This window comes from Jaculus jaculus, chromosome 19 (assembly GCF_020740685.1).
Source record: "Jaculus jaculus isolate mJacJac1 chromosome 19, mJacJac1.mat.Y.cur, whole genome shotgun sequence".
Classification (NCBI taxonomy): Eukaryota; Metazoa; Chordata; class Mammalia; order Rodentia; family Dipodidae; genus Jaculus; species Jaculus jaculus.
In genome coordinates, this window is record NC_059120.1 from 19,927,559 (window position 1) to 19,948,262 (window position 20,704).

The following is a 20,704-nucleotide window of genomic DNA, read 5'->3' on the forward strand; positions in this document are numbered from 1 at the left end:
GGGGGTGGGGAAGGAGGGAATTACCATGGGATATTGTTTATAATCATAGAAATTGTTAACTACAAAAAATAAAAATTAAAAAACTCACTTCATCCTCTAATATTTCCCTCTTCATAATCCCTTATTCAAAAGAATGGGTAGCTTTATTTTATGTAAAATTCTACCATGTCTGCATGGTACCTCCCTAAGAAGTCCAGACACTATAAATCTTATGTAGATTCTATAATAAAACAAACTTGAAGCAAAGACATTTGGCAATGTAACTTGAAGGTGATAATATTAATTTTTAAAATTCTTAATAACTTCACAGGTCCATATTTTTTGTTGAATTTTGATCAGTCACCTGTATTTTAAATGAGTCCCTTAAAATATAACCTGGTCACATTTACCTTTCTAGGATTTATAAAGATACAGCCAAGGGCTGGGGAGATAGCTTAGCATTTAAGACACTTGCCTACAAAGCCTAAGGACCCAGGTTTGACTCCCCAGAACCCACACAAGCCAGATGCTTCGTGGCCCATGCATCTGAAGTTCGTTTGCAGTGGCTAGAGGCTCTGATGTACCCATTTTCTCTTTCTCTCTCCCTCTAAAATAAATAAATACATAAATAAATGAAAAATTTAAAAAAATACAGCCAGACATGACTACAGCCGTTTTGGTTATATGTGCCATTTGGTTTACCAGGTGCTCCTATCATATACTTTAGACCGTTTACAATAAATAAAGCTGTTCAGATAGTCCACTTAATCTGTACTTTCTTTCTTTGGACTGTTTCTTAACTGATGTTTGACATACTAATAGTTTTTGAGAAGAGTGAACATTGTACTTGGCTGAGTTCCAATTTTGTCTAGCTTAGCATATAGCTAAGCTATTTATTTATTGAATAAAAGAACACTAATATATCTGGTATTGTAGACATATTACTCATTGATGGGACAAAGAACCTGACCAAAAGCAGGTGAGGGGAGGAAAGCTTTTATTTTGGCTTACAGTCTCAATGGGAAGCTCCATGATGGCAGGGGAAAGCATGGCATGAGCAGAGGCTGGACATCGCCTCTGCCACAGCAGGTGGACAACAGCAGAAGGAAATACAGCAAAACTGGCAAGGGGGCCTGGCTAGAACACCTCCAAACCCAACCTCAACACCATACCTCCTCCAGCAATGCCTCACATCCCAGAATGCCACCACCCAGAGACCAACTGTGGTAGTTTGAATAGATGGCCCCTAATATATTCAGTGTTTTATTAGTTTGTGGTTTGGATCTGCAGCCACCTGGCTGGAGGAGGTGGATCTTTGGGTACAGCCCTAAGGTGTGGTGGTGTATTTGAGATTCCAATCTAAAGAAATGCAAAGTTCCCGAGTTCCTCCTGGAGTTCCTGAACTGTACTGTGCAGTGTGGGCTGTGGTTTCTCTCTCTCTGCTTGGACCTATAAAAGCAGGCCAACTTCTTCTGGCATTATGGAACTTCCCCTGGATTTGTAAGCTTCAATAAACCTCTTCCTCCATAACTGTGTTTTGTCTGGAAGTTCATCTCAGTGAACCTGAAGCTGTCTGCTACACCAAGCATTCAACATAAGAATTTGTGGGGCATATCTGATTCAATCCTTCATATGTGGCTATCTTAAAAACTTTAAGTACAGCAACAGTTATGGATCACACACTCTGTTTAAAATTGAATTGCTATCATATACAGCTAGAAAGGAATTCTTTGATATATTTAAGGAACACGAGAGCAGAACAAAGTACATTTTCACTTTTGGTGAAGAGATAACAAGTTTATAAAAGTGAGTTCTGAGAGCTATAACCCTTAGTGTCATGAATGGAAGTAGGAAAAGTATGAAATCAATCCAGGTCCCAATTCTGGTTCTACCAGTTCTTTGCTGAGAAAGTATAGGAATAATTTAATATTTGCAGGGGTTTAGTTTTCTTAAATTGTAAAAGTTAGAAGTAAATTGAGGTTTTGAATTAGTCTCTTAAGTTTCTTCCATTGTACCATTCAATTATTTCTCATTTTAAAATATATCAGGTGACCACAGAAATAAAAATAGCTTTTTAAACTCAAAACAAATTATTTAAAAATTATGGTAAAATTGGCTGAACTTTAAAAAAAATGGGGCTGGGGAGATTTATTAGTGGTTTGAGGAACTTGCTTGCAAAGCATGATGACCTGGGGGTCATCCCCAGTACCCGCGTATAGCCAGATGCACAGGATGGCACATGCATCTGGAATTTGTTTGCAGTGGTAACAGACCCTGGTGTGCCCATTCTCATTCTCTCTTTCTCCCTTCCTCCCCTTGTAACTAACTAACTAAATTTTTAAAAAGTAAAAATGTTTCTGTGCTGGAGGTATGACTCAGTGGTACAAAAGCCTGCCTAGCATGCATAAAGCCCTGGACTGATTCCCATTGTGGGTGTACGGGAGGGTTCTAATCTCTAACTGGTAAAAGGTTACAGTTTCCAAATTGATCAAAATCAAAGCTAAAAATATGTAACAAAATAAAACCCAGTAACTTTATTATGTATGAATTTCCTCAATACTGCAGGCAAAGTGGTAAGGTCAATTATTATTTTTTGTTGGTTTGTTTTGTTTTCCGAGGTAGAGTCTCACTTTGGCCCAGGCTGACCTGGAATTCACTATGTCATCTCAGGATAGCCTCAAACTCACCACGATCCTCCTCCCTTTGCCTCCCGAGTGCTGGGATTAAAGGCGTGCACCACCACGCCCAGCTAAAATTCCTTTTTATAAGTAAAAAAAAAATTTTTGCCAGTACAGGCTGATGCACTTACTTATTTTTATGTAAATATTTTAGAATATGATGAAGGTGTGTGTGTGTGTGTGTTCCTGAATTATATAGGGATTCTTAAGGCATTTGTTAGGTTAGGAGAAGGTTTCTAAATTGAAACAGTTTTGCTTTTTTGAGGAATTTGCTTATGATGTTAACTGAAACAAAGCTCCATAAAGCATCTAAGTCCCTCTCAAGCTGCAAGCCCAGTTGATCAGGAGAATGATAAAGACGATTTACACAGCTGATGAAGAAAACCACCTGCACTGACGGGCAATTAAGAAGAGCTACACTATATTACCTATATTACATAGACACATGCGCAGCAAGCTAAGTAATAGTCATCATTCTCATACTTGTCTTCCAGAATGGATTCTCTTAAAATTCTGATATCATCTCCTTTCCTTGCTATCTTATATAATAGCTTCTCACACTTTAATGTGCACAAAATCACTGGGAATCTTGTTAAAATGCAGATTCTGATTTAGAAGGACTTAGGTCAGAGACAATGACCATTTAACTAGCCTTTCAGGCCTTTCCCATATTACTAGTTTTTTTTTCTTTTGCTTTTAAATTTTGTTTATTTACTTGAGAGTGACAGACAGAGAAAGAGAGAATGGGACCTGGAGGTTCGAACATGAGTCTTTAGGGTTCACAGGCAAGTGCCTTAACCACTATCTCTCCACTCCCCCCAAAAGTAGAATTCTTAAATACAGACACCTGCTCCCATCTAGGATCCCAAAAGTGAATACATCTGTGTGATCCCACGCTACAGGTTCTCAAATTATTCCCAAGTATGTCTAATGATGCTGTTTTATAAGGTCATGGAAAAGAGAAATAGTAATGAAAAGTGTAAAACAAAGTTATTCTACTAAGGAACAATGCTACTCTTACTTTTGGTTACTCTCACTTTTAGATAGTACTACCTAGTGGGGAGACTCCAAACTTACCAAAGTGTTGAAAAGAAGTGACAGCGGAGTGTTCAGCAAGCACTAAGTGAGACAACTCTACCAAACTTTCCAAAGCCCATGGACCATTGCAGAAGAGGTGGTGGGGGTGGGAGGAGAATGTAAGAGCCAAAGGAAGGGGAAGAGTGCTTTGCAAAACTGTTTTCCAGACACAAAGTGGCTATGGTATTCATGACCTCAGAGTGGGTAACACTACCTATAAAAGACCTGCATAATATGAGGGAAACAATGATGGAATCAAAATAGAAAAGAATAGTTGGGAAGAAGAGATTCAATGGAGGTGCTATAGGGGAAGGGGGAAAGGGAAGGTGGTGGGAGAGGATTATGGTCATGGTATTTTGTCTAGTATGGGGGTTGTCAATAAAAAGTTTTAAAAAAAGAACAGAATTTGCAGATTGATTTTGTAATTACATTTTACTTATGGTGATATTAACAGATTTGCCTTCCATACTCATGCACCAACTGATGATGTTGGGGAGAAGTAGATACAGGAAGGGGGATCTACCTGAAAATACAAGAAAGCATATAATTTAAGGCCCAGGAGGAAAACTTTTCCATGGATATCAAATCTGTGGAAGATTAAGAGTCTTTTTCTCAAGTCCTTACACAACTCAAATGAATCCATTATTACTCTCCTCCCCCGTCAATAGGCCATTTGAAGTGCTGTAAGGATCATTTTTTGTGGGGTGAGATAGAAGCTTCCATCACGTTCAGAACATAAACTATGCATCCTTCTCTAAAAGAAAGCTACAGCTTTTTTTTTTTTTTTTGCATGTGTGTGTGGTGCACACGTATGTGTTTACAGATGTGTAAGCCTTGTGTGTGCTTGTGTAGAGGACAGAGCACACCAGGTGGTGTCTTATTCTACTGCTCATCTGCTTTTGACATAGGTGCTGGGGAACTGCAAAAGTGCTTTTACCCACTGACCCATCTCCCCAGCTCAAAAAAGTTTTCTACATGGTTAACATTGCCACCATGCCAACAAGATATGAAAATACAGCCCAATGACAAACATTTTACTGAAAAACTTTTGAAAAAATTTAACTTAGCAGATATTATGAAAAGCTCTATCATATAGTTCATTCCATATGCATAAATAAATCTAATGCATATAAAACCTAACATAGATAAGTCAGAATTATCATTTACTTCATGAAAAGAACAGGTATTGGTTGGACTCCATTAAGAGGTTAGTGTATACTGTCTGCTTTTAGTTATATATTTAACATACAAATAATTTTCCAGGCAAACATTTGCAAAAATAATGCATGTCTGTAACACTGTCAATTTGCTATTTATTTTAATTAAAAAGTGAATTTATTATGAGTGTTTCCCAAATTGACCTGATCATAAGAACCACTTGGAGTCCCTGTTAAAACTGCAATTCCCCATTCCTTACATTGGATGGAATCAGTAGCTTTGAGGTCAGCTCAGCTATCTGTGTATTAACAGACTATCCATGTATTACTATGATGAAGCAAGTTGGGGAAACTGTCTACTGAGTAAAACATGGGCTATTCTGAAACCTCCCATAGTCTGGCTGTCAGGAACATTTCAAATTGTAATATTAACCTATGTTTAATATTATCTACTCATTATTCTCTCAATAGATACTTTCTCCCTTAGACCTAGAATGTCCTCCCTCCCCCATAAAAAATTTTATTAATCTTTTAAGATTCAGCTTAAATTTAACTTGTCTTTAAAGGATGACCTAGATCTATAGCCAGGATAACCAATTTTCTTATGTTTTCCCATAGTTCTCAAAGTACAGTACCTGGACCAGCAGCATATCATTTTTAGGGAACTTGTTAGAAATACAAATACTTAGGAACATTCCAGACTAATAAGGTCAGAAACTCTTAAGAGTACAGGTTATCCAGCAATCTGCTTTCAAACAGGCCCTGTAGGTGACTTCTATATATCTTAAAGTTTGGGAGCCACTGTTCTGATGTTCTTATTATTACAGGCACACTTCATTTTATTTTTTTTTCACTTTACTATGCCTTGCATTATTTATAAGTTGAAGGTCTGTGACAGCCCTATATGGAACAAGTCTATTGGTATCAATTTCCCAACAGTCCAATTGATTATTACCGTATTTTAGCAAGAGTATTTTTAAATTAAGACATACAGTTTTTAAAGATAAAATACTTTTGCACACCTAATAGTCTAGAGTATAGTATACATGTAACTTTTCTATTCACTGGAAAACTAAAAAAATTCATGACTCATTTTATAGTGACACTCACTTTTCTGTAGTGTTCTGGACCAAACCTGTGGAAGTTTCCTGAGGTATGCCTGCACTTCTTTATATACCTTAGCTTCTCTACCAAAATTCAAAGTAACCTGACAGAACAGAATTCATGACCTCTTCCCTTCACAATACAAGTCCTATGCACCTTTCACTTAGCAGAACACAATAAGCCAGGTTGAATTAAATTTTTTCTTTAGTGTCAAAGTCTAAAATGAATAAAATTCAGTGTATCCATTTTTCATTTTAATGGTACTTAAGAACATTTAAAGGATGTTGCGTGATTGATTAGGATGAAGAGACACACCAATTATAAAGAGAACTAAAATAAAGGACCAGTTTTCCATTAATTTTCAACACAAGACAAAAAGCTCTGTTTGACAGAGGAATTGGTGAGATGAGCAAGAGTGCTACTTCCATAGCGAGCCTGGCAACCTGCACCAGAATGATGGTGACTGACTGAGGATGCTCAAAATGCACCAAAGCAGAAATCCAGAAGCTGCTGAGAGTAGACTTCGAGCACACCACCATGGTTCAGGGAACTTTGTGGAAGAAGGAGCAGAAAGCGTCTAACAGCCACAGAGTGGGAGGGAATATCCAGAGGCATTACCACCCATCCTACAATGACTGAGTGCTATTCTCACAACTTATAATCTTCAACTCTATGGTGGATACCAGCAATTCCACTAAGGAGGACTCTCAGTTGAGTAGGGGCAGGGAGGAGGGAAATGATGGTACTAACACATGATGTGTCCACACAAAGTTTTCTACTTAATATATATATTTTAATTTTATTTATTTATTTATTTATTTATTTATTTATTTGAGAGTGAGAGAGAGAGAGAAAGAGAAAGAATGGGCATGCCAGGGCTTCCAGCCACTGCAAATGAACTGCAGATGCGTGCACCCCCTTGTGCATCTGGCTAACATGGGTCCTGGGGAATCGAGCCTCGAATCGGGGTCCCTAGGCTTCACAAGCAAGCACTTAACCACTAAGCTCTCTCTCCAGCCCTTAATATATATTTTAAAGCTCTGTTCTAGGCTTCAGGTGTAGGTGGAACACACAGGTTTCATGCATATTTGCTAATAATAGAATGATACCATATAGAAGTTTCTCTCCTTCTTCTCTTACTGCTAAGGTTTTTATACTTTATAATAAATTGTTCTACAATTTCTTAAGTGGGTTTGACTTTACCTGGTTACTGCAGTCAGCTTCTTACTGCTGCACAAAGCACCCAACCAAAAGCAGCTTGTGGGAGGAAGGGTTTACTTTGGCTTATAGACTCAAGGGGAAGCTCTATGATGGCAGGGGAAAATGGTGGCATGAGCAGAGGGTAGACATCACCTCCTGGCCAACATCAGGTGGACAACAGCAGCAGGAGAGTGTTCTAACTTACACTGGCAAGGGGAAACTGGCTATAATACCCATAAGCCCGCACCCACCAACATACCTCCTCCAGCAAGGCTCAAATTCCCAAATTGCTATGAGCTGAGGACCTAGCATTAAAAACATGAGTTTATGGTGGTCACCTGACTCAAACCACCACACTGGTTCTATAGAATAAATTAGAAATAAGCATTGCATAGAGTTCCTACACTTTCACTTATCAATAAATTAGTTTGAGATATAATTTGTGGGAAAATAAATTATCTTTTTGCTACATTAAATAAAGGTCAGTATAATAAATTCTCAGAATTCACACTATTAAGAAAACAAAGTAAACAAAATATTACAGTAATTAATATTTTATTTAGCATTAAAATAAAACCTAAAAAAGCCACTGGAATCTTGAAAATCCAAAAAAACATATCAATAAATAACTCAGATGCTAAATAAATTTACTGACTTAGCATTATTTTACTTTCATAGAATACTTTTCTTAAGAAAATATAAGAAATTTTAAATTAGTTCCTGTGCAGCTACAATTAAAATCCAGTTAATTAAACAATTAACTCTAAATGTAATTTAATTGTCAGCTCACTGAAATAAAGCCACTTTGAAAGTACTTGTCAAGAATTACAATGAGAAATAAATTATTCCATGAATTTTGTTGCAAGAAAGTCAAGAAACTGATTAAATTCAAAAAGAAAAAGTCTGAACAATTATAAATTACTTTCAAAAATAAAAAAGATACTTTTTCATTAGGTACCTTTATAGTTTGCCTTATCAATGATAAAACATAGTCTTTTTTTTAGAAAATATCATCAAAGATTCCCAGATAAACCTTCATTTCCTCAGCTGCATCATCAGGATAATAACTGCTGGAGGTAAAAAGCAAATTTCAAAATTACTATTTTGTAAAATTTATTTTAAAACACAGAATAAGCAATGTAATACTGCTGCAACATAGATATACTTGAAGATTGTTATGAGGCTAATTCTGCAAATAAATGTCCCTATGGGTAACTGTGAGTAAAAAGACAGACTGTGTAAACTGTAAAAAGCAAGAGACAAATCCCTTAGTATTTCTTTAATCTACCGGAGAGCAATGGCACTTAATGCAAGTATGAATGGCTTTCAAACTTGATTCTTCAAGGAGAGAAGCTGCTGCAGAGGTCCCTTCTAAGAGCGGCCAGTACTGAGGTACTGACTAGACTTAGTATATCTTTATTCTTGAGCCACTGGTTGGGAGATAACGCTTTGGCTAAAATACTACTTGATACTACTACTTAAATGCTACTTAATACTTTGTAAAAATAGCTGAAGTCATTTGTATTTATTCAAGGACATTACAGGTTATACAACCAACATGCCATCTTTAAATCAGTAAAAGCAAGTTTATCAACTCATCTGTTTCATAATAACATTAAATATAAAAATTAAGATATCTGATGATATGAAGTAGCGTAAGGATTTCAGTGCTCATGGGCTCTAAGATTTCAGTGAGAAAGTTTAGACTGATCATTAAAATGAACAAGGGAAAAGGGGTGTTGAATTTCTTTGTAAAACGTTTTTATGGGTAGCATCTTGAAATGTAAAGAGTTTTTACCTGTGATCAATTTCCTTTTTAGGTTCATTGTTTCCAATAAAAATATCCACTTTCTTAAAAGTAGTAGAGTTGGATATTTTTTTAGAGCGAGGAAAGTACAGCCTCTCAATCTCTGGTGACCTACTTAGCTGTTTTCTTTCTTGTAAATGGACCTATGTTTTCATGTAAAAATAACAGTCATTAAAAGTTTAAGTATTCAGGCAAAAATTTAAAAAGAAACCAAAAAAGTGCTTCTGCTTACAGTGTTTGCATTTCCAGCTTGTGGAGGGAATTGTGTCACAGAGGATGGACTGAAGTTGGACATGGCAGAATTTGAAAAGTAAGTATCTGGCATTTCATGTGATGAAACAAAACTAAAAATTCAAATTAATTATTTGTGAATACAACAAATAAGAAATAATACAAACAAGACTGGAGAATCAAATTAAACTTTAGTTTATCACAGTTATTACAAACTATGATGTTCCATTTCTTATGCACATGGAGAACATACTGTGTTTTCTTTTCTTAGGGCCAAACCACAATTTACAAACTCCAAATTAGATTAAAAAAAAAAAAAACCACAACTCTTTTTAAGGGACTATAGGAGCAAACATTCAACAATTAAAAAAAAAATTCATTTATTTACTTGAGAGAAAAGGAGAGAGAGAAGGAGGGAGGGAGAGAGAGAAAGAGAGAGAGAGAATGGCACACCAGGGCCTGTTGCCAACTGCAAATAAGTTCTAGTCGCATATGCCACTTTGTGCATCTGGCTATGCATGATTACTGAGGAATTGAACTCAGGCCATCAGCCTTTGCAGGCAAGCATCTTTAATCACTAAGCCATTTCTCCAGCCCCCAATAATTTTCTCTAAAATTGAATTTTGTTTAATTATCCATTGCTTAGAAGTCTGTACATCTTTTCTAAATTGCCTATGCTTACTTTTAACCTCCTTTGTCCATCCTAGACTCCCTGTGGAGAGACTTATCTAGATACTTCCTTCTATATAACTACACATTAGCATTTACTCATAATCATTTGTTTTAAATTAATTCATTAAAATATAGTTACTATTCAGTACTATATATTATAGCATTGTATACAAAATTGTAAACAAACCCTCAGGGAGTTACCATCTATTAGAGGAACTGACAATATATAAAAATAAAAAGACATGCAATTTTAGATCCTGAAGCTTTATGAAGGAAACCAAATAGGTAATATCATAGGAAATAACAGAGTGGAGGCATAAACCTATTTAAAAAAGATAGTTATCAATGCATTTCTACATGGTGATAATTTAAGATGGCACCAAAGGTTAAAATGGTATAGCCATGCAAAAAATCAATGAACAATGATGGGACTAGATCCTTTAAATTTTTATTAATAATTACACACACACACAAATTAAAATACTAAAAAGGCTGTCAGAGGAAAACCAAGACCCCTTACCACCCCAGATCTTCAGGTTTCACAGGCCTTTTAAAGGGAAGCAACTTGTGACACTGGTTTCTCACAGGCTTCTTTTTAGGATCCATTTTAACCCATTTATCTTCTTTTGAACACTTCTAAACTCTCCCAAAATTATTTGTAGTTTTTAAATACATGCATGGGGCACAAAACTGTGTGATTTACCTTTCTTTTTTGTTTTTCTTCCCCTCAGCTTGGTGCTTTGATGTGTATATCTACTTATTCTATCAGATTTAGAGTTAGAACCAATAAATGACAGGGATAAAACACCTTTTAGGTGACTATTTTTTTTTGTTTTGTTTTGTTTTGTTTTTCGAGGTGGGGGTCTCACTCTAACCTGAATTCACTGTGTAGTCTCAGGGTGGCCTCAAACTCATGGCAATCCTCCTACCTCTGCCTCCTGAATGCTGGGATTAAAGGCATGTGCCACCACGCCTGGTTTAGGCTAGTATTTTTAAAATGTTAGATTCTTTAGGGGATTCAAAGACAAAGCATTCTGTGGGGTGAATGAGCTTTTGCGAATGAGAATGGTCATGTCTTGGTAGGGATGATGTAGTTACCTGATAGCGATAATGTTGCAGTTACTTTCACATTGCTGGACAAACACACAACCAGAAGTAGCTTATGGAGGAAAGGGCTTATTCCAGGCTTACAGAATCCAGGGGAAATACCATTAGCTGAAGAAGCTGACTCCCTTCCAGAGATCCATAACCAGTAACAAAAGTCTCTGGATTCCACTTCCACCCCTTCAGCTGGCAGCCATTCCATAGTCCTGGTATATTCAAAACATCTTTGGGTCTATACTGCAAAATATGGTCCATCTTTACAGCTCCATACAATGGCCTATTTGTTGTCCAATACAGAGATTTATCTCTGCAACCCATTGTCACACCTCAGCAGCAACTTGAACCCAGTTCATCTTCATATAATGGCCTTACTGAGAGTCTCCATACAGGGACTTATCCCTGCTTCACATTCCTGAAACAATGTGTACCTTATGCACTAATCTCCTGCATTTTTTTATGCTTCTAAAACCAGAATCAGGTATGTGGCAAAGCCAAGTTTGTAAACCCAGAGAGAGGGATATACCTTGACTTTGAAGAGCAGGTAACTCTTTTAGAATTCTTGCTTTAAGTCATCTCCCTTCAGTGGGTCACTCTCTGGGCACCATGTCCTTTTTTTCAATGCAAAACACTTAACCAATCTCTGTGCTAGTAACTTTAACCTTGAAACTTGCTTTAATTTTTTTCTGTGATGAACTGTACATCTCTTACATCTTTCTATTGTATATCTTCTGCCAAGCACATCAATCCATTACTTTTATTCTCTGGGCATGAGCAGACAAAATGCAGCCAGCCTTTATGCCAGTAGCCCAGTTCCAGCAAAGTTCATTTTGTTTCCTCTTTAAAAGTTCATAAGTGAACTTTCACAGTCTTTAATTCTCTGCATTTAGAATTTTCAAACTCTCACCATAACAGTCTATCAATCTCTGTTTACAGCATTGCAAGGCTTTTCTAATCCAAAGTACAAAATCCTTCCATATTCCTCTAGCAAACAAATTCCAAAAGATCCAAACCCACATGGTTCGGTTCATTGCAGCAATGGCCTTACTACTCAGTACCAAATTTATTGTTGCTTCTGGTTGCTGGACAAACATCCAATAAGAAGCAGCTTATGGTGGTATGGTGGTTCATTCAGGTGTCCCCCATAAACATAGGTGACCTGAATGCAAGGTTCCAAACTGATGGAGATTTGGGAATTAATGCCTCCTGGAGGCAATGTATTGTTGGGGGTGGGCTTATGGGTATTAAACCCACCTTCCCCTTGCCAGCGTTTGCCACACTCTCCTGTTGCTTTTATCCTCCTTATGTTGGCTGGGGAAGGGGGGAATGTCCGCTCTCTGCTCATGCCATAGTTTTCCCTGTCATCATGGAGCTTCCCCTTGAATCTGTAAGCCAAAATAAACCCTTTTCTCACACACTGTTTTTGGTCAGGTGATTTCTGCCAGCATTGCAAACCTGACTACAACAATAATGTTGGTACCGAGGAGTACGATTGCTGCTTGGCACCTGACAGTGTGCTTTTGACCTTTTGGAACTGATTTTCAAGAAGAATGTGGAAGGTTTTGAAACCTAGGCCTAAAAGAAGCCTTACAGTGCTATAAGTACAGCTTAATAAGACTATTCTAGTCAGACTTGAAAGGCCTAAATGTAGTAAGAATTATGGGCTGTGAGGTTTGGCTTGTGAGGGTGAGCAAGAGCTTTGCCTGTAGTGGGCAATTTGTGTGGAAGGCTTGCCCGTGTCCTGAGAATTTGTGCACAGTAGTTTTGCATAGAAACAGACTGATGTGAGCAGAGGGATATGGAAGAGAAAAAATGAAATATTTGAGCCCAAACTGCTGCTCGTTCATTATAAGTTTTGAGACTGGGCCAGCTGACCTGCACTGAAGCAAAAGGAAGAATGTAGACTCTTTTGAAGGGACCTGAGTGCTCAAGATATATCCTGTTCTTCAAAGTCTATTTTATTTCCACCCCTTGATTAACAAATTGGACTTAAAGACTTGTCACTGGCTAGAGTTGTTGGTCTTGAAGCTACAGAGTTTGATGTTTGCCATATTTGTTTTAAATCTTGTATTGGGAGCTGGAGGGATGATTTACCAGTTAAGGCATTTGCCTGCAAAGGCAAAGGACCTTGGTTTGATTCCCCAGGACCCATGTTAGCCAGATGCACAAGGGAGTGCATGCATTTGGAGTTTGTTTGCAGTGGCTGAAGGCCCTGATGTGCCCATTCTCTCTCTCTCAAATAAATAAATAAATAAATAAATAAATAAATAAATAAAATATTTAAATCTTGTATTGGTTGAATATTTCTTTGCTATGCCTAATGCCATCTTTTGCAGTGTGAATGTTTATTCTGTATCATTATTTTTTTTGGTGATTTTTTTTTTTTTTTTGGTATTATGGTTCAGTTAAAAGACCTTGGATTATGGGGATGCTTGAACATCATTAGGATGGATAAAAAATGTGGGGTCTTTGAAAGCTGGACTGAATGCATTGCATTTTACATCATGGATGGTTAGCAGTTTATTGGGGGTGAGGGGTGGAATGTGGTGGTTTGATTCAGGTGTCCCCCATAAACTTAGGTGTTCTGAATGCTAGGTTCCCAGCTGATGGAGATTTGGGAATTAACGCCTCCTAGGGGCTGTGCAGTATTGGGGGTGAGCTTATGGGTATTATAGCCAGTTTCCCCTTGCCAGTGTTTGGCACACTATCCTGTTGCTATTGTCTGCCTTATATTGGTAAGGGAGTGAGTGATATCCAACCTCTGCTCATGCCATCATTTCTCCCTGTCATCATGGAGCTTCCCCTCGAGTCTGTAAGCCAAAATAAGCCTTCCCCCACCTCCCCACAAGCTGCTCTTGGTTAGGTGATTTCTGCCAGCAATGCAAACCTGACTACAATAAGAGGAAAGATTTATTTTAGGCTTACAAATTCCAGGGGAACACCATCAATTATGGAAGGAATTGGCTCTCTTCTATAGATCCAAGCAGAGAGACACCAACAACAGCCAGCCCCACAAAACAGCCAGAACTCAAACTGGACCTGAATACACTTTAGGGATGGACTCAAAGATCCTCCCCCAAGTGAAAGCCCCTCCAGCTGGGCTGCTGGAGATCCAAGTTGCATGCTCAATCTTGATCAAACAATTTCAGAATTTCCAAGTGTATTCTCATTTCTTCAAAGATACTTCAAACCAAAAATTTCTAAAATAAATTTTTCCTTTCCAAATATGTTTCTTATACCCTTAGATAACTACTCCATCTATCCAGTTGCTACTTATTCTTTCCTCTACTAATTATCATCTCTTATTAATTTCAAACCATATGGACTTTAACTATGAGATGTTTAAAGTCCAGACGTAACTGTTTAACCATTACCTCTGCCCTGGTTCAGTTCTCATCATAGTTTGTCTTTTTCATTGGTCACCATTACTCTAATGGACCCACCCTCCTCAATTCACTCTGTATCTACTGCTACAATGATTCTTTTGCTGTACTTACTTTGAATAGCTCTTCAATTGTCTATCATGGTGATAAAACTGGAATGAGGTCTTAAAAATAAATCTAACCTATAGTCATTATTGTTATTTTCATGGAGGTGCTACAAATGTTTTTTTTTTTTTTGATTAGTTGTCAGAATTTAAAAACTATGAGTTAGCATGTAAAATTTTCGATTCTTAGTTTTCCTTGAAAAAAATTTCACAACACATATTATACTTCCTAGACAAGTAGATGGAGCTGAGTAGTGACTGATCTTTTTATATACTGCCTCCCCCATCCTGAATCCATCTGAGCTTGAGTCTTGGCCTACCCTATATAGTACAGATGTCTAATTTTGACATGCAGGGCCTCTACACATAGGCTCAGCCATTTCATCCTTGATACAATGCCACACAGAACCCACCTGTCTGCCCTGGAATAAGCCTCACTACTTACAGATGCTTCTTTACCTCCACTTTACCCCATGCACCTCTTTTCCATTTGCTCTGGAAAATATGAACTTTCCAGGGCTCTAATCCCAGAGACCATGATTCAGTAGGTCTAATGGGGTGGGAGGCAGGAATTCACACTTTACTTGTGTACTGCTAGGTGATTTTGACACAAGAAGTTTGACAACAGCATTTTGAGAAGTAAATCTCTAATATTATGAGAGCTTAGGTTGGCAAATACCTTATAGCTTCCCAGACATTTAATGACTTGTTTCTCATTTTCAATGATGTTTCAAGAGAATATAAAGTTACAAGGATTAAAAACCGAAGTTCTAAAACTTGCCTGTTTAACACTTCTCTTTGGCATTTATTCTTTAACTCTTGAATGGGTAGCTTACTTGGCTTGGCACTTGAACTCCAAGTTTTGCCAAATCCTATGAAAAGAGAAAACATATTAAAATAAATCATCTCCAGCTGAAGAAACTTTTTCAAGTTTTATAAGTGCTCACTCTAACCAGTACAATCTGGTTGGGAAAAGAGGGGGTGATGCCTCACAATAATAAAATCTGATTTACATAAGTAAAATAAGGGAACAAAGCAGGAGGATTAAACTATGAAACAGGTTATTTTATTAGTTATTATGTTCAAAAGGTCTCCAAATCACCACAATTTGTTTATTTTTCAACAGACCTGAGGCCAATCATTGAGTTGAAATTTATTCAATATTATCAACAGTCTCCATGTGTTATTTAAAGTGCTTTTTAAAAAAATAATATTTTTGTTCATTTTTATTTATTTATTTGAGAGTAACAGAGAAAGAGGTAGAGAGAGAGAGAGAGAGAATGGGCGCGCCAGGGCTTCCAGCCACTGCAAATGAACTCCAGATGCGTGCGCCCCCTTGTGCATCTGGCTAACGTGGGTCCTGGAGAATAGAGCCTCCAACCAGGGTCCTTAGGCTTCATAAGCAAGTGCTTAACCACTAAGCCATCTCTCCAGCCCTAAAGTGCTTTTTACATGAGAGGATGACATTTATTGAAGCCAATTTTCCTAATGTCAAAGCTAGACCCTTACTGGCTTAAATCACTCCAAAGGGCCAGTATACATTGCCTTCTAACTTGAAGCACACAAGGATAATCTCTCTCTCTCTCTTTGAAGCAGGGTTTCACTCTAGCCCAGATGGACCTGAATTCATTCTAAGCCCAGGCTGGCCTCAAACTCACAGCTATCCTCCTACCTCAGCCTCTCAAGTGCTGGGGCTAAGTATACATTTCACCATGCCTGGCAAGGACAATCTCAAGCTAGGGATCAGTAGCTGCCCAGTGACACAGGAAACTATGCCTAATAACCTCAATTATAGTTTTTCCAGATCTATTTTGAATTGTTTTTTTTTTTTTGTTCATTATTTATTTATTTATTTGAGAGCTACAGACACACAGAGAAAGACACATAGAGGGATAGAGAGAGAATGGGCACGCCAGGGCTTCCAGCCACTGCAAACGAACTCCAGACGCGTGCACCCCCTTGGGCATCTGGCTAACGTGGGACCTAGGGAATCGAGCCTCGAACCGGGGTCCTTAGGCGTCACAGGCAAGTGCTTAACCGCTAAGCCATCTCTCCAGCCCCAGATCTATTTTGTAAAGATGCTAAAATTCTGATCTTTCTGAGAAAAATATAGTCCTTTAGGTAATATTTAAGGCCCTATGATAATATTTCAACTTTTAACTGGCTCCCTTAAATGTAGGGAGTTTTTCTTTTTCTTTTTGAGTTTGAAGGAGAGCATATGAAGAAGTAGCAAAACATCATTGTGAAGGAAGAGTCTGCACTGAGGGCCCCTTCAGGGCTGGTTTCCCACTGTCAGCCCCACAGGCACAGTTTCTCCATTGTTAACCTCCTCAAATCTTACCAAGAGTTTCGGTTCTCTGTTTTAGTGAGACAGAGTGAACTTCTAACTTAGAGAACCAAGTCTCAGTACTTTTGGTTGATGTATGATTTAAATACAACTTCCACTACAGAAGACACCAATTCCTTCACTTATATACATCTGAAAAGTAAACATTTTCAAAAAAATAAAAGGTTTTTTTTTTTTTCTCTGAAAGTAGATGAGTACTCTTAACAGCAGAAAGAATATTTTTGTCTTTCACAAATGTCAGCAGACCCCATAGGACTGGAGCATGGAAAGCAGAATACTCTGCTTTATGATGGAAATTCTTAATAAACAGTCTGAACTTGAAGAGAGCCTTTAACAAGACAAAGAGAAGAAATAACAGAAAAAATTCATTTACTACGCTATCATCAGGAAATAATCCTGACCTCTGTCCTTAAAAAGAGAAAAAAATGGGGGCTGGAGAGATGGCTTAGCGGTTAAGCGCTTGCCTGTGAAGCCTAAGGACCCCGGTTCAAGGCTCGGTTCCCCAGGTCCCACGTTAGCCAGATGCACAAGGGGGCGCACGCGTCTGGAGTTCGTTTGCAGTGGCTGGAAGCCCTGGCGCGCCCATTCTCTCTCTCTCCCTCTATCTGTCTTTCTCTCTGTGTCTGTCGCTCTCAAATAAATAAATAAAAAATTAAAAAAAAAAAAAGAGAAAAAAATGGGGCTGGAGAGATGGCTTAGTGGGTAAGGTCTTTGTCTGCAAAGCCAAAGGATCCCGGTTCAACTCTCCAGGACCCACATTAGCCAGATGCACAAGGGGGTGCATGCATCTGGAGTCCGTTTACTGTGGCTAGAGGCCCTGAAACATCCATCCTCTCCCTCTCTCTCTGCCTCCCTTTCTCTCAAATAAATAAATAAAAATATTTAAAAAGCGAAAAATGTTCTTTGTGGAAGGGTAACTTTTTCAATTTTGCTAGAAATTATAATCTCAATGAACAAATCTAATTAGAAAAGTACACATAAATGGCAAGGAAAATTAGTCCCAGAAGGCAAAAAAATTACTCAAAGTCTTTCTAATGAAACTGCTTCATGCAAAGATGCAATTTTACCTGATGTCTTTGTCTTTTCAGTATCAGTTAAAAAGCTAGAAACTTCTATTAAGCTTTCATCATCAAAATCTTCCCAAACTTCTTTTTCCAACTCAAAGTTCACATTCAGAACTTCTGAAAATGGAGACTTGCTTTTATCTGCATCTGTCAAATTTTGTTTTCCAGATATATTAGTATTTTTGTTGAACACCATTGTTTGAGGAGCCTTTTCATTTGAAGTTGTAGAATATTTCCATCCAAAAAAATCTGTTATGAGTATATATAAGAGTGTAGGTACTTGTTAAATCATACAGCATCATTTTATATTGACATATAAAACACATCTTTCAAGTACTACACAGAGCTTGAGCAGTAAGTGTGCCAAGCATTATTGAATATTATGTTCACCCAATTCTGTTTACTGTATTACATGTACTGATAGTTTTATTAAATTTATTTTTAACAGATTTTTGAGAAAGAATTTTCATCTCAATTCCTACTGAAAATAACTCTAGCATCCCACTATACAGTATTTTTCCATATAGATAAATAACCTGAAGAGAACAGATAATAGTATAAAGTAGTAGATTAGAAAGTTTTTAATATTACTGCCTTTATTTTATTTTATCATATTTATTTATTAGAAGGGGGAGGGAGGGAGAATGAAGTGCCAGGGCCTGTAGCCACTGCAAACATACTCAAAATGCATGCACCACCATGTGCATCTGCCTTACATAGGTTCTGGGGAGTTGAGCCTGGGTCTTTAGGCTTTATAGGCAAGCACCTGTAAGCCATCTCTTCAGTCCTGTATTTGTCCTTATTTTTTTTTAATTTTTTTTAAATTTATTTATTTGAGAGTGACACACACACAGAGAAAGACAGATAGAAGGAGAGAGAGAGAATGGGCGCGCCAGGGCTTCCAGCCTCTGCGAACGAACTCCAGACGCGTGCACCCCCTTGTGCATCTGGCTAACGTGGGTCCTGGGGAATCGAGCCTCCAACCGGGGTCCTTAGGCTTCACAGGCAAGCGCTTAACCGCTAAGCCATCTCTCCAGCCCTGTATTTGTCCTTAAAACAACTTATTTGACTGAAAAATTTACAATGCAATGTTTATTATAAAATTTTAATTAAAATTTTAATAGCAGTTGGAAGAATCCTGCAAATTTATATTTATATTTTATTATTGAAAATATATTTTTTTACTCATTTACATGAGATATGGGTATGAAATTTAAGGGAATTTAGCAGTGGTTTGTTGGCCAGCCACTTTGGTAACAGAAACTTTAGACCATAATAGGAAAGATGATTTTCTAAATACCCTGAAAGGGCAGTAGGCTGGGCAGTAGGTAGAGTACTGCCTGCTTCCTACAGACTTAACAATTGTCTCGCATAAACTAGTGTAAGTTTGCTTTAGTGTACCACTTAGTTCCCTTTACTTTAAATATCTCCCATCTTCTTCTTCATCTGTTCAAATCCTACTTCTTCTTTCAAGGAGTCAAAAAGACTCCTAAGATAAAAAATATATGAAGAAACAGTAATAGAACTCCGAGCTTGATAGAGCTGATTATGGAACAGGCAAGATATTCTATAAAGCAAGAGCCGTACATAAACACAGCAGCATGAGAAGGGAACAGTGAATTTTCAGAAGGCAGGGCCCTTTCACTGAAACTGCACAGATCACAGTAAAGCTCATTTGTCATGTTAAGGAGGTTTTTTTTTTTAACTCTTTCAAAAATTATTTATTTTATTTATTTGAGAGAGAGATAGAGAGAGAGAAAGAGAGAGAGGATGCATCAGGGCCTTCAGCTGCTGTAAATGAACTCCAGATGCATGTGCCACCTTGTGCATCTGGCTTATGTAGGTCCTGGGGAATTGAACCTGGGTCCTTTGGCTTTACTCGCTAATGCCTCAACTGCTAAGCCATCTCTCCAGCCTGGGAGATTTATTTTTCTTATGAGCAAAAGATAATTAGTAGAGATATGTTTACACATGATCAGATATGCTTGCTTGATCACTTGGAATACTTAGGAGTTGGCGCATGAGACCGAAAAGCACATGGAAATGGAAGAGAATTATTGAGATAGATAAGAGGAAATGAATGCCTGAGCAGTACATGTAATAAACAGTAAGAAGGATACAGACAACGGACCAGGGCTGAGAGCTGTGTAGCAAGCAAAGTAAGTTTCAGTGATTAATCACAAGAGGGAGAAACAGCTAGGATGTTTCTTTTCTGCCATTAGAAGCTCAGAAATAAATGCTCATTCATTGAGTGTAAGACAAACAAGATGGGATAGAATGCTGTATAAAGAAGACAGAATTTAGCTGGACATGGTGGTGCACACCTTTAATCCCAGCACTTGGGAGGCAGAGGTAGGAGGAATTCTGTGAGTTTGAGGCCATCCTGAGACTACATAGTGAATTACAGGTCAGCCTGAGCTAGAGGGAGACCCTACCTCGAAAAACCAAAAATAAAATTAAACAAAAGACAGAGTTTAAATGCTGATATAGTCAGGTATTGCAAGGAGGTGATTATGTGGATGGATTTATTAGAAAGGGATACAGACTTAGAAATCATCAGGATTTAGTTAGTGATTGAACACATGGGCTTGGGTGATATTGTCCAGAAAAAAAAAGTAAACAAAACAAATAAAAAGGAATGGTGGGAGGAAGACAGGAAGGAAGGACATGAAGCATCAACAGGAAGAAAAAGCTCAAGCAGTCTAAGCAGTAGTCAACAGAATGATTAAATTGAAATCAAACATAACTTCCATAAGGAAAGAGAAGTGTGAAATACCATGGAGGTCAAAAAGGAAAAGTT

At 37.8% G+C, this 20,704-nt stretch overlaps 1 protein-coding gene across 2 annotated transcripts in view; it reads right to left on the reverse strand.

The window, feature by feature from the left end:
- Positions 1–8,195: 8,195 nt before the first annotated feature.
- Positions 8,196–20,704, reverse strand: part of Hfm1 (helicase for meiosis 1) — a 90,549-nt gene continuing 78,040 nt past the window's right edge. Inside the window, exons 34-38 of one of the 2 annotated variants that reach the window (XM_045138669.1) lie at positions 17,908–18,051; positions 15,275–15,365; positions 9,235–9,346; positions 8,994–9,145; positions 8,196–8,265 (exon numbers count right to left, since the gene is read on the reverse strand). In XM_045138669.1, the coding sequence (XP_044994604.1) occupies positions 8,196–8,265; positions 8,994–9,145; positions 9,235–9,346; positions 15,275–15,365; positions 17,908–18,051 (569 nt within the window). The remainder of the gene's footprint in view (positions 8,266–8,993; positions 9,146–9,234; positions 9,347–15,274; positions 15,366–17,907; positions 18,052–20,704) is intronic. The other variant, XM_045138670.1, reaches the window with a different exon arrangement.